Here is a 14,875-nt window from a genome sequence, read left to right as displayed (position 1 = left end):
GGTTGCGTTGTTGCTGTTGTGTTTTGGTTTTGGTTTTCTTTCTACCCTTTCCTTCCCAAGGAACAAGTGAGGCACCCTAGCAGAGCACAAAGGTAATGTGATAAAAGGCCTCCCCCCTCAGCCATGGGAAAGATGTCTGAGGAAGTATCAGATAGGGTGTGTTCCCTGTGTAAGACTGAGCAAACGATCCACAGTCCAAAGGCCCTCCAGAGAATAGAAAGAGGCCGGCCTAGAAGGAAGGGTCGCCTCACCAGAGACTCTTTAAGAACTTTCCGGGGTACCCACTTGGATACTGAGCTATCACGGGCTACATCTGAGCAGAGGCTCTAGGTTGCATCCATACATGGTCCTTGTTTGGAGAAACAGTCTCATACAAGACCCCTGTGCCCAGATATATTTGGTCCTTGTGGAACTCCCGTCCTCTCCAGGTCATATTAACCAACCCCCCCCCCCTTTTTTTGTGATTCCCTGCACTCTGCCAAAGATTTGGTTGTGAGTCTTAATATCTGCTTTGATACACTGCTAGGTAGAGTCTTTCAGAGGCCCTCCGTGGTAGGCTCCTGTCCTGTTACTTGTTTGCTCCTATATCCAATGTCCATCCCATTTGTCTTTCTAAGTGAGGATTGACCATCGTACCCTGGGTCTTCTTTCTTGTTTATATTCTTTAGGTGTATAGATTTCAGTATGTTTATCCTATCTTACAGGACTATATAAGTGAATATATACCATGTGTGTCTTTCTGCTTTTGGGATACCTCACTCAAGAGGGTACCCTAATAAGGGGAACAGGGTCTGTTTCTGACATGAACTCGATGGTGGGCTCTTTGACTCCCCCCCCAAGGGAGGAGCAGCCCTGTTAGGCCACAGAGTAGGACTTTGCAGCCAGTCCTGAAGACACCTGATAAACCAGTATCAGAAGAAAGGGGAGGAGGTTCTCCCTTATCAGTGGACTTGGAAAGGGGCAGGGAGGCGATGAGGGTGGGAGGGTGGGATTGGGAGGGAAAGAGGGAGTGGGATACAGCAGGGATACAAAGTTAACAAACTGTAACTAATATTAAATTTTTTTTTAAAAAAAAGAAAGAAATTGAAGAAGATATCAGAAGATGGAAAGATTTCCCATAGTTATGGCTCAGTAAGATTAACATAATAAAAATAGCCATCTTGGAAGGGGAAGAGGACCTCCCCTATCCATGTACTTGGAGAGGGGCAAAGGAGGAGATGAGGGAGGGAAGGTGAGATTGGAATGGGATGAGGGAGAGGGCTACAGCTGAGATTCAAATTGAATAAACTGTAATTACTATAAAAAATAAAAATTTAATTAAAAAGAAAAAAAGAACTTTCTGGGAAAGTATGGAACAAAAACACTTCACGCCTTCCTCAACCTTTGTTGAGCCTGTCATGGATTACACCGCTTCCCATACCAAACGTTATAGAGAAGATGCAAGACGGAAATACTATTCTTCTCAGTTATCTGTTCAGTAGGTGTGTGTTTCATCCCAGGGTTACAGTATTGCCGCAGCTTCCAGGAGCCGCCGGCCGCAGGAAGCACCTTCTCCTGTTATCTGCTACCATCTGCTGGACACTACGCAATTCACAGGCAAAGACTGGTGTTTTGTTTCCTAAATTTGATGTTAATTTGATTTAAAGAAAGGGGCCCAAGATTGGGAATGAGATAGCTAAAAAGACTTCCTGGTAAAAACAAAGCAAAATTATTTAGTTAAATATAATTAAATTATTATATATTTGTGATTTTACAATGATGTAAAAGCATGGGTAACCAGTACGTGTCCCATACTTGTATTGATGATAACAAAACAATTCAGCTCTTTGGGACAGTAAATTTAAAAAGCTCAAGATGAGTATGCTTAAGGAGTCTGGCCTTACACAGCCCACTTTCTTAAAAATCTTGATTTTGTAAATAATACTTTAAAATAAAAACCAGTCATTTCCAAAATAGCTCATGAAATTATACTCTTAAGCAAGAAGTGAAGGCATATATCAATAATCCCATCACTTGGGAAGTAGAGGCAGGAGGGTTAGGAGTCTGAGGTCACTCTCAGTTATGAATAGAGTTCAAGGCCAGACTAGTTTAGATGAAACATGTCTCAAAAACACCAAAACTTAAAAATGGAACTGTACTCATCCACCTCCAGATTATTTTTTTAAAGATTTATTTATTTATTTTATGTGCATAGGTGTTTTGTCTGTATGTATGTCTGTGTGAGGATGTCAGATCCCCTGGAACTGGAGCTACAGACTGCTATGAGCTGCCATAGTGGATGCTAGGAATTGAACCCAGGTAGTCTAGCAAGAGCAATCAGTGCTCCTAACCTCTGAGCCATCTCTCCAGCCCCAACCATGCCCAGGATTTTAAGACAGACTTCTGGAGAGAAAGTATGCATAGACTGAGCATAGACTCAGAGGTTCAAAGTGAGCATCGGATGTCTGTGAGCTAAAAATACAGGTGCCCAGACCCATGCATGAAGCTTCTATTTCATTATGACCAGAGTCTGCTTAGCCACTGGATGCTAGAACGTTCATCCAAATTATTCCGCAACGCTCCTAAGAGGAGAGTCACAGCCAAATAGAAAAAAAAATATAGACATCAACATTCATTTATGTATCAGCTTCAAATGCGCAGCGCAACAGATTGCACGTGAAGAAGAAGAGATGGGGGTCTACGTCTGGGAGACTTGAGAAGGTCACTAACAAGACGCCTACAAAGATTAGGACCGTGTTTGAGGATGTTGGATATTGGCAGTGTGAACGCTATCCATAAATGCAACGTCATTTAATGCGGTGAACGCTATCCATAAATGCAACGTCATTTAATGCGGTGAACGCTATCCATAAATGCAACGTCATTTAATGCGGTGAACGCTATCCATAAATGCAACGTCATTTAATGCGGTAATAATGCAATGCACATGTGTTGCACATGTGCATGTGTGCAGGAAGCAAAGAACAACGTCAGGTGTCATCCTCAGGGACGCAGCCCACCTCCTCCAAGACGGGCTCTTTCACTGGCCTGCAGCTTACCAGTGACGCTAGATTGGTTGGCCAGTGACCCAAGGATCCTCCAGTTTTGACCCATATATGAATCCTGTTGCTCACTAGATGAACTGAACCACTTCCCCAACCCTGCAACATTTTTTTTTTTTTGTTTAAATAAGCACTTTCTAGTTGATAGTTTTTTCCAAATAGCAAGATAGGAAAGCGCTCTCAAAGGCTACAGAGGTCATGTAATTTCCCGGCTCCCTTACAAATGGTGTGACTTCTTTCTAGACCCAGGTATCTCTTGATGCACCTTTTCCAAAACCACCTGAGCTAGAGACAGCCTACAGTGTTGGATGGTGTGTTCAGAGAGTAGGCACCTTGGCAGAAAGAGACATGCTGTGGGAAAGCATGACATTTTCCTAGAAGATGTCTGCAAACAGTCTTGAGGAAGCCATACCTTCCAGCTTGTACCAAAGTGGGCCATGGGTTCCACAGCATGCTGCCGATTCCTGAATTTGCTTATACTTTCTAGAGAAGTTGGAAATATGGTGTTTAATACAAAGCTCCTCCAATAAAATTATCCCACTACTAATTGCAAGCCATTTCGTTTTTGTAAGGGCTGAAGAAAACACTTCTGGGCAATCAGAGTCAATCTGTCAGTAGAAGATCTTTGAGCCGGATGAACTTGAGGTTGCTGGCATCTCAGAAAGCTGCCTACTGCTCATACCTCATTTGTAATCCTGAAGCAGTTACAATAATAACAAGACACTGTGGCAAGTTACACGGGGACAGTATGGGTATAAAACGTAAGAATGTCACCTTACTTTTTTTGAACGGTGGCAAGCAGAACACACATACACACACCTACCAGGTGGATAACTCGATTCCATCCTTTCTAGAACCAATGTGACTCCTCCAGAAGAAGCCTGCAGCTTTGCTCTAAATCGAGTTCCCTCTCTTCCAAATCTTAAACCACATCACTTTCCCCAAGTAGCACTCACTAAACTTACACTGTAAGATATTCAGAGGCATGACTCTCCCCTAATTCCTGCTTCCTGTTTGGTAAAGGCCACATTCCTGTTCCCCCCTGCACCCCTTGGGGACATGCCTGGAACATATGAAACACTCAGCATAGCTTTGATGAATTGTGGAATCACATTTAACCCCACCAGCAAAGCCTCTTTTCTTCTCATTCCTGGCCTGAAACTTGCTGTCTGGTTTTAGACCTCTACACCCCTAGACCTTGGATGACATCAGAGCAGGGCATTTTACAGCATTTGTCCCTCCCCCACACACCTCACTGAGGCACAGCTCAAACCAAGAGGTGCCAAGACTTGGCTTATACTAAAAGCTCTACTGTACTGGGGTTAAGGAACTCACTCCCATTTTATTCACTATCTGTATCTTGAGTGCTGGGGGGGAGGTAAGAGGAGATTTATGAGCACAAATTAAATTGTTTCCTGCATATATTTTGCATTTTGATTTTATTTCATATGAGTAATGGCATAATTATATGACAGGTAATGGGCCAGCCCTTCTCCAGACTCATTGAGAGAATCTCATTACCTTCCAAGACAAATTGAATTTTTTTGATGTTGAAAAGAATTTCATAAAGTTCATCCCTAAGCCCATAAAACACCAGCTAAAGCAGATTAGTGCACAGAAATCCCCATGGAAAGCAGCTCAACTGGGAAAGAGGATAATGGTTGAGGGAGAAACTTAGGAGGAAAATCAGAACTGCACAAATATGACTTCTAAGGAGCAACAGAGAAAAGGAAAGGCAATGGTAGAGAAAAGAAGATTAAGGAGGAAGAGGGACTGAGAAGCACTTCAGAAGAAGACATGATCAGGGGGAAGGTATCTGTCCAAAATTCCACTTTCTGATCTTTCAGTCTCTGTCCAATGCTGATGTTCAAATTCAGCATCAGATACTGCTCCTTCTGGTCGTAGACTGGCCACAGAGGTAAGCTGTCCCCATTAGGATCCCTGAAAGTGAGAGCAGACTCCAGTAAGATGGCCATTCTTAAACACCCAATCGCATGGAGGCCAGCTGCTTCACTCACCCACTCCTGGCAAAGTTAGCCCAGTATTTCATCATCTTCTTGCTTAGAGACTTCTCCTCTTCAGTGGCTTCCTCTGCAGGAGATGAACACAAACCCAGATGCTTTCCAGCTTCATGGGGATCCCAAGGCTCCTCTCATTCACTGAGCCCATTCATACCTTGGTCCCTCACTGAATCTTTAAGTCCTAGCTCCCACATACAGCTGAGGCACCACACAAGGGATCCTGGCTTCCAAACAATGCAGGCTGAGCTTGTCTCTCTTATTGGTCCTCTGCTCTAGCCATTCCCATTGAACACAAGGCTCTCTCTCTCTCTCTCTCTCTCTCTCTCTCACACACACACACACACACACACACACACATTTACTACACTGCTAGCTGCTAAAGTTCGCTTACAAGATGCCCCTGACAACAACAAATCCCACGGATGCTACAGCCCATTTATAAAACAATGTCACTTTGTTTATAGCAACTGAAAACTCCCACCCTTTAAATCACTTCTGCCTCACTTGCAATAACTAGCACAGGACAGGTAACTGTCATCACCTCCATGCAGATACTTCACTGCAGGAAGGTGGGTACACGGTACCCATCTATGTTGTCAGCTGTAAATCTGCCAATTGGTCTATGAAATCATAATACATTCAAATGTATGTAGATGCAATTGCATTTAAGATTGTATTAAACCTAGTATGTGTATCCAATAATCTAGTTATACATATTTGCATGGTGTCTCATCTTTTGTTGGAGTAGGCAGTATTTTCATGTACACATGTTCTTGCACATGTGGATATAATTATCCACACTTCTGCACACACAATTGCTAGGCCAAGAACTGCACACACTCTAAATTGTGCAGCCTTCCTCTTACATATGAAATTGCCTGCTTCCCACAGCTCCTGGAATAGACCATTTGAAACATACTGTCCTTCCAGACATGGATTGATTTAAGAAATTATGATTCACCAGCCAAGGGTAGTGATCTGTTCTCCTGCTGGGACTGAAAGTGAGAAGGTTCCATTCATTACAAGCCAACCACATGTCTATCTGTCTGTAAGTTGTTCAAGTTTTTATTAGCTTGCTCTTATAGATTTGACAGACCCTGGAGTTCAAGGAATTCACCTCCCAAATACTAAGGCTCATCACTGTCTCCAGTTTGGGAAGGCCTTTCTTCACCCAGAGTGTGAGCTCACTGCTGAGGAAAAGCATGTATTCAATACCTAGTATTTGCTTTATAGCAATCATTTAGCTTCCTCCTTTTAAAACAAAATACAAAATAAACAAGAAAAACAAAAACAAAAGCCTTAGCAGCAGCTTTGTTGTTATAATCTCTAAAATAAGGATGAATAGGTAAATACAATGACTCAGCCACAATCCACAAACTCTCTCAATGAAAGCTCTATCCTTTGTCAGTGCTTTAAATGTTAAACTAAATGTTTTAGTGGTAGTTCCTATGGAGGATTTCTTGTAACTTTTCTCTCTCTCTCTCTCTCTCTCTCTCTCTCTCTCTCTCTGTGTGTGTGTGTGTGTGTGTGTGTGTGTGTGTGTGTGTGTGTATGCTTGTAAATCACTGAGGTGATTAAATCTCAGCCAGTCAGTCCTTACTGACTTTTGTATAGTGGGGTGGGAAGAGCAGGAGGCTTTATTAAAGCAGTGCGTAATTGACTCTTCTCACCTCATCCCTTCTTCCGTGTTCCTGCACGAGGAGCCCACAGCCAGTTACTCACCAAACAGGACAACATCGCCCTTCAGGAAAGGACCTCCAAAGACAAAGCGGATTTCATCCGTGTGGTCAGCCTTCACGAAGGCCGGCCTTGTGTTTTCAAAGCACTGGGGCCGGTGCTGGAACTCATAAAAATAGACAGGTCCACCAGCATCTTAAAAAAAAAAATCAGGCAAACAGGGTATGGCCCTGTATCCCCAAAGTTACAAACCCCAAAGGTGAGATATCTCAAAGAGCACATAAACCAGAATTTCTCTCTCTCTCTCTCTCTCTCTCTCTCTCTCTCTCTCTCTCTCTCTCTCTTTCTCTCTCTCTCTCTCTCTCTCTCTCTCTCTCTCTTTCCTTCCTTCCTTTCTTGCTTCCTTCCTTCCTTCTTTATTTGAGGCTGGAATTTCCATCTATAGCAGCCCTCTTACCCCTAGTGACAAAGATGTGACAACCTCCATGCTCACCCTGAAAAGGAAGGAATTCTACTCACTAAAAAAGAAAAGCACTTTGGTACTGAGCCCAGACACACCTTTTAACTTCCTCTCATTGACTCTGGTTCAGACGTCCAGAGGCACCAAGAAATTTCCCTTTCCAAACCATCTGCACACATGCAACCTCTACCTCATCTCCCTCTACGAAGGCCCTTTCTTTGCAGTACCCCACACGTATTTGGGCACATACGCCTGAGGATGCACACACTCACATGCACACAAACACACACATGCCTGGTCTCAGTTTGTCCTCCAGTTATTAGCTTATTGTCTCCCAACTGGAACACATCTGCCTTAGACTTCTTTTACTTTCTTTCTTCCTATTATTCCTCTTTCTTAGATAACAAAAAGCAACTTTTTCTTTCCTTATTTTTAAAATTAATTTTTTTATGTATTCACTTTACATCCTGATCATAGCCCCCCTCTCCTCCTGGTTCCACCTTCCCTCCCTCTTCTACCTATTCCCCTCCCCTACTCCTCAGAAAAGGGGAATCCCCCCAAATCCAACCCAGCACATCAGATCACATCAGGACTGAGTGCATCCTGTTCCCCTGGTGAAGCAGCCCTGCCAGGAGGAAGTGATGAAAGAGCAAGCAACAGAGTCCATATCAGAACTCCCCCTCCCGCCCGCTGTACTTACTAGGAAACCCACATAAAGACAGAGCTGCCCATGACTACCTATGTGTAGGGGTCTAAGTCAAGTTCATGTATGACTCTTGGTTGGAAAAGCATCTTTTTCAAATGTATGTACATGCAATTATATATACATGTGAGATATATATATATATATATATATATATATATATACAAACACATATACATATGGAGAGCAATCAAGAGAGAGAGAGGAAGAGGAGACAGAGGAGGCAGAAGAAGAGTTGTTTAAAGAAAGAAAGGGGACAAACAACAGAATAGGGTAGGAATGAGAGATGAATATGTGGAAGGAAAAATTGATGACATACATGTATGGAAAGCTCATCATGAGATCCACTATTTTGCGTTGATTTTAAAAGTTAATTTCAAAATGTCTGAGAAGCACACAGAAACATCCCTAACTTGTCTAATCGTTACAGAAACACAAATCGACATCATGACTGGGTAACACTTCACCCATCTACACGTTAATGATAGTTTGTTCCTTCAGAAACCACAGGTGTGGGTGCAGCTGAGAGCTGCTGTTCTTTGCATTAATGGTGGGAATGAAAATCGTCACAGCCATTGTGAAATCAGCATGCAGTTCTTTAAAAAATTAGAATTACTGTGTGGTCCAGTAATGTGCATCTAAAAGAACAGACATCTCTACACTAATGTTCAAGCAGCATTGTCACCATAACCAGAAGGTAGATCTGCTCAAATGACCACTGATGAATGCATAGAAAAATATGGTATATAAGGGCAAGGAGTATTCCTCAGCCTGAAAAAAACAAAATCTGTTGTGCATAGTGAACAGATGAACCCTGAGGCATTATGTTAATAAGCTAGACAAAAATATCAAATATGTTACTTCACTTATAAGAAATATAAGCTGGTGCACACCTGTAATCCCAGCACTCAGGGTGGCAGAGGCAGGTGGATCTCTGTGAGTTCGAGGCCAGCCTGCTCTAAAAAGTGAGTCAAGGACAGCCAGGGCTACACAGAAACCCTGTCTCAAATAAATAAATAAATAACAAAACAAAACAAAACAAAAAAAACACACAAAAAGAAAGAAATCTATAAAATGGTTGAAGTACTAAATGTTTTGTCATAAGTATTTTACCATAACATTTTAGGTGTGAAAATTGTGTTGTTTAATTTTGACATGTTTGAGTTTTCATATTTCTTCTTGTTGATTTCTTATTTCACCCCACTGTGATCATACTGTGCTCTTTTTGATGTATTGGGATGTGTTCTGTTGGCAAATGTGTGGTTATCCTGGAGGACATTACATATACAAGAGAAAAATCAAGGACTCTGATAGCTGCTGGGTGTAATGTTCTTTGTGCATTGTTAGGTCTGGCTGATTTATAGCATTATTCTCATCTTCTATTTCCCTCTTCAGGTTTTGCATAATTGCACTGTCAATGAAAGTGGGAAGTTAAAGCCTTCTACCATTATAATAAAATATCCCTTTAAGCTTTTTCTGCCACCTTTACTTCACATATTTTGTGTCTCAGTCATAAGGTGCATCTAGGTTTTTATTTATGATGACTTCTTGATGTAGTTGCCCTTTTATAATGTCCTTCCCTATGTCTTGTCCTGCTCTCTGTTTCCAGATTTATGTTGTCAGACTTATGCAGCAACCTATCTCTCTTCTGGCAGCTGTTTGCCTTGAGTATCTTTTCCATTCTTTCACTGTCAACTAATGTGCACCTTGGTTCTCGGGTTCTTTTGGTTTGTTTCGAATGAGCACATGTCATAGTTTCTTAAATATCTCTGTAACATAGTCCATTTACATTTAACATAATTAATAAGAAAGAAGTACAAACTTTTGACATTTTGCTACTTGTTTTCTATGTCCATTGCAGTGGTTATACTTTTCAGTAGCTCCATTACTGCCTTCTTTTGCATTACTCCTTTAATCACATAGTTTTAGTTATTTTCTAAATTAATGTTTGAGATTGTAATTCACATCATAAGTTATAATAATCAAGTTCAAATTAATATCAATTTACTTGTAATAGCATAAAACTTGTTAAGACTAAATTTATATCTCTACATATTGTAACTTACTAACAGATTTATAATTGTTTTATACAATTGTCTTTAAAATCATTTAGGAAAGAGAATATGTTATAAATAAAAATGAGTTAATAATTATTTACATATTTACTTAAACAGTTACTTTTACTGTGCTATTTATCTATTCATGTGGATTTGCAATGTTTTCTGCATCCGTTTTTCTCAGCTTAAAATCTTTAAAGGACTCCCTTTCCTTCTTGGGTAAATTTGTTAGCCATGAGCTCATGTTCCATGTACCAGGAAATGTTACAATTTCTCCTTTTATGAAGGATAGTCTTACATGATAGCTAATTCTTGGTCAGAAGCCTTGGCTATTTTAGCTTCCAGAACTTTGAATCTGTCTTCCCCATGCTTTCTCACCACCATCATTTCTTTTGATAGATCTATAATAATCTCATTTCTAGATGACAAGTGCCAGCTCTCTTACTGTGTCCATGAAGCTCTTTTATTTATATTTGTCTTTAGATATGATGTATCTCTTTGTGGTCTCTACGTTTTTTCCTATATGAGGGTTGTTGAAACTCTGATTGAAAGTCTAATGTCAGGCTTTGGAAGATTTTGTTCATTACTTATTCTTTCTGCCTCTTTTCTCTCTGTCTTCAGATCCTATTATACATACATTTGGTTGATCAAATTGTCCTACAAGATTCCTATGCTCTGTTCATTTCCCTTTAGTCTTTTCTGTTTCAGACTGAGTGTCCGAAATGGCATAACTAAATTCCTTGTTCTTTCTTTCATGTGCTCAGATCTGTGATGGATACTTGAGTAACCTGTTCATTTCAGTTATTATATCTTTCCATTCTATTCAGTTTCTTCTCATTTTTAAAAAGAAATTCTGTATCTTTTAAATTTTTATTTATTTATTATTAATTACAGTTTATTCACTTTGTATCCCAGCTATAGGCCCCTCCCTTATCCCCTCCCAACTCCACCCTCCTCCCCTCATCTCCTCCCATTCCCCTCCCCAAGTCCACTGAGAGGGGAGGTCCTCCTCCCCTTCCCTCTGACCCTAGCTGATCAGGTCTCATCAGAACTGTCTTTCATAGTCTTCCTCTGTGGCCTGGTCAGGCTGCTCCCTGCTCAGGGGGAGGTGATCAAAGAGCAGGCCACTGAGTTCATGTCAGAGATAGTGCCTGACACTATAACTAGGAAACCCACTTGGAGACTGAGCTGCCATGGCTACATCTGTGCAGGGGTTCTAGTTTATCTCCATGCATGGTCTTTAGTTGGAGTATCAGTCTCAAAAAAGACCCCTGTGCCCAGATAGTTGGTTCTGTTGCTCTCCTTGTGCAGCTCCTGTGCCCTCCAGGTTTTGTTATCTCCCCCTTCCTTCATGAGATTCCCTGCATGTTTGGCCGTAAGTCTCAGCCTCTGCTTTAATACCCTGATGGTTGGAGTCTTTCAGAGGCCATCTGTGGTAGGTAACTGACCTGTTCCCTGTTTTTCCCCTCTTCCAATGTATGTCCCATTTGTCTTTCTGAATGAGGATTGGTCATCTTACCCAGGGTCCTCTTTCTTGCTTAGCTTCTTTAGGTGTACAAATTTTAGTTTGTTTATCCTGTATTTTATGTCTAATATCCACTTATAAGTGAGTATATATATATAGTGTGTCTTTCTGCTTCTGGACTACCTCACTCAGGATTATCGTTTTTTAGTTCCCATCATTTGCCTGCAAATTTCATGATTTCCTTGTCTTTAATTGCTGAGTAGAATTTCATTGTCTAAATGTACCACAATTTCTATATCCATTCCTCAGTTGAGGGACATCTGGGTTGTTTCCATCTTCTGGCTATTATGAATAAAGCTACTATGAACATGGTTGAGCAAATGTCCTTGTTGTATACTTGAGCATCTTTTGGATATATGCCTAGGAGTTGTATGGCTGGATCTTGATGTAGCGCTATTCCTAATTGTCTGAGAAAGCACCAGATTGATTTCCAAAGTGGCTGTACAAGTTTACATTCCCACCAGCAATGGAAGAGGGTTCCCCTTTCCTCTCCAGCATGTATTGTCACTTGAGTTTTTGCTCTTAGCCATTCTGATGAGTGTAAGGTTAAATCTCAGGGTTGTTTTGATTTGCATGTCCCTGATAACTAAGGATGTTGAGCATTTCTTTAAGTGTTTCCCTGTCATTCGATATTCCTCTATTGAGAATTCTCTGTTTAGCTTAATTATTCCTCCACTCTCTTATCATTCAATTAAAGTTGTTGTCAAGGTCACCAGTGACTTCTGTGTTGTCAAATTCAACAGTTAACTCAACATTCCTCTCATCTTGTTTGTCATTATGAGAGCTAATGCAGCAGGGATCTCCATAGCAACCTGGACAATAGCCTCTGTCCTTCTCGTATGCCACTGTACCCATCACCATCAAATACAGTCTATATTAGTTTATTTATTTTTTTCATTGTTTCTCACTAGAACAGTTAGCAGTGTGTTTATTCTGCTCATGGCCAAATGGCTAAGTTATAAAACAGTCAATGATAAAGAAGGTCATTGCCAAATACTTGTTACAAGAGAAACTTAGGAAAAGAAGAAACGAGAAAAGGAGAAGAAGGAGAAAGGGAGGGAGGAAAGGGGAAAGGAGAGGGGAGGGACAGATGAAGTGAAATTAGCTTACATCAGCTCTCCAAGAACTTTTTTCTTTCATCTCATTTCCCTCCTTACTCCTATAACTAACATGCTTTGAGAAACAGCCAACTTCAGAGAGAGAAGTGAAGAAAGTAGAGGACTAAAATAACAAGTAGTCCATGTTCCCAAAATGCAAGGACAGACATAGTGTTCTTCCATCACTGACACACCCCTTGCTGTAAAGGAACCCAGGTGGCTCCTCAGTGAACAACATGGACCCCTATTGTGGACCCCTATCTCACTGTCTGTATCCTTGAAAGCTATTTATCAGAGTCTCACCTCTGTGATATCGAGCTGTGACCACTGCAGGGACCATAAAAAACACATCTCCAAACAAGTCCAGTAAAGTATCTCGGATGTCAGTCAGGGAATGCTTCTCATGGAAGTACTCTTTAGACACCACGTGCAAATATTGTGTGGGGATATGCTGTGAAAAGAAAGAAAGGAAGGATGGAGGGAGGAAGAAAGAGAGAGAGGTAAGGAGGGAGAGGAGGAGAGAAGAGGAAGAGAGGAAGGGAAGAAGAAAGGAAGAAAAGGAAAAGAAAAATGCATGGTCATAGGAAATCCAAGTCAACAACAATGGCTAACCTGTTAATTAAGCATTGGTCTGTGCAGGCAAAGTTGAAAATATTCTCCACATATTGCCTCATTTCACCCATACAGCAATCGTAGGATTCATTAAAAATAAGTCCACAAAAAAAATAATAAGTCCACGTATTTGAAGTAGGACACAGAGAGAGTAAATGGTCGTTCCAAACCGATGGAGGAACAGTCTTTCACAGGTCTGTATTCAAACCCCATGCTGTGGGCCACATGCAGCACACGAACTGGTGGCATTCGGTACAAAGTGCAAATCTGGAGTCCTGTGTTCCAGCATTATTAAGAATTTCCAGGTGGTGACAGCAGAGCATCAAGCTAAGGGGGAGCCCTTCGTACTAGGAAGTGTTACATGACACACTAGCCACACACCCACAAAACTCCCTGCTCCCGGGACAAGTGCTACTTCTAAGCCATTTGATGTCTTGCAGCCTCAGTTTCCACATCTATAATTTTTGAAATGAGTCATTCTGAGGATCTCATGAGATGACAGGGAAGACATGTTGCCTGGCAGACAGCAGGCCTTGGACCCCTTGGTTCCTGAACCCCACTGCTGAGTGTCTCCATCAGACGTCTGCCGCCTTCTTTGACCCAGTCTTCTAACCTTGACCTTGCCCTGAGCACTGTGGAAGGTCAACTTCTTGAGGATCCCAGGGCCTGTCATGGTGACTGTTCAAAAGGGTCTGATGGCCTAGGGAATACAGGGAAGTTCCTTCTACTTTAAGCCTTTAGTTTGGCGGCACAGGCATGGGCACATTTCTGTGGGATTTGGAGGCAAAACTACGTTCAAAACTACTGAAAGTGCTGCTGAGACTCACTATTCGGGACCTTTGAAGGATGATAATGCTTTAATCGGGCCCAAAGCAGGAGAGGACTGCAGCAGTCCAGGCTGTGGCACAAGACCCTGTCCACTCGGAGCATGAGATGAACAGACCTTTCAGGCCTGGAAGTGTCCAGAGTGGTAGAGAAGCTGTCCATCACTGGCACACCACCAGAAGACAGTCAGAAGGCAGACTCTTGGGCATCAGGAGCAAGGCCAGAGAGCTACTCACCATTTGCAAAGCAGCCCCCGAATGCTACAGGGTCTTTCTCGGAGATGGTGCACATCATCTTTCTCTTTTGTGCCTTCCCAGAAAACCTATTTGCCTCCACCCCTGAGATTTGGCTCAAGATGAAAGATATTTCTAATGCTCAAGATGTTTGAAATGCCCTTCTTCCAGTGTCTCTTTTCCTTATGACCCAGACCAGTGGGAATCTCCTCTAAGGGGCATCTACCACACTACTGAATTTATAGCCTGAATAGGCCTCAATCTTCAGACTCAGTTCTCTCCATTGGAAAGCCAAGACTCACTAAATATCTTTCTTCCAAGGCCAGGGCTTGGGCCTAATGGGTCTGCTGGCCCACCCAGGCAGGCCCCTCTGCAGCTAGAAAAATCCTTTAAATGGAAGCCCAGTCACTCCCTTTTCTCTGTTTCTCAGTGCTTCAGTGAGTCTGTACTCCATCTCTGGGTTATAACAGTTTCATTAATCTTCCCTTGTTGCAGTCATCCCTTCAGATGACCTCTTCACAGTCCCCAGTTCCCAGCCGCTTCCTATAGTTCTTCACGTGTATAATCCACTCACTCCCACTCCCAAATCCCTAAAACTCCTTCTCCTTTACAAGGAGATCCTCC

The 14,875-nt window shown here is 41.9% G+C and overlaps 1 protein-coding gene across 1 annotated transcript in view; it reads right to left on the bottom strand.

Annotated features, from left to right (window-relative positions):
• Positions 1-4,510: 4,510 nt before the first annotated feature.
• The window catches only part of Ces5a (carboxylesterase 5A), a 34,460-nt gene continuing 24,095 nt past the window's right edge, over positions 4,511-14,875 (bottom strand). Inside the window, exons 10-13 of the mRNA XM_021660405.2 lie at positions 12,885-13,032; positions 6,785-6,934; positions 5,060-5,132; positions 4,511-4,982 (exon numbers count right to left, since the gene is read on the bottom strand). Of these exons, the coding sequence (XP_021516080.1) occupies positions 4,751-4,982; positions 5,060-5,132; positions 6,785-6,934; positions 12,885-13,032 (603 nt within the window). The 3' untranslated portion in view covers positions 4,511-4,750. The remainder of the gene's footprint in view (positions 4,983-5,059; positions 5,133-6,784; positions 6,935-12,884; positions 13,033-14,875) is intronic.

This window comes from Meriones unguiculatus, chromosome 10 (assembly GCF_030254825.1).
Source record: "Meriones unguiculatus strain TT.TT164.6M chromosome 10, Bangor_MerUng_6.1, whole genome shotgun sequence".
In the NCBI taxonomy this organism is placed as follows: domain Eukaryota; kingdom Metazoa; phylum Chordata; class Mammalia; order Rodentia; family Muridae; genus Meriones; species Meriones unguiculatus.
This window is presented reverse-complemented; position numbering and strand designations above follow the sequence as displayed.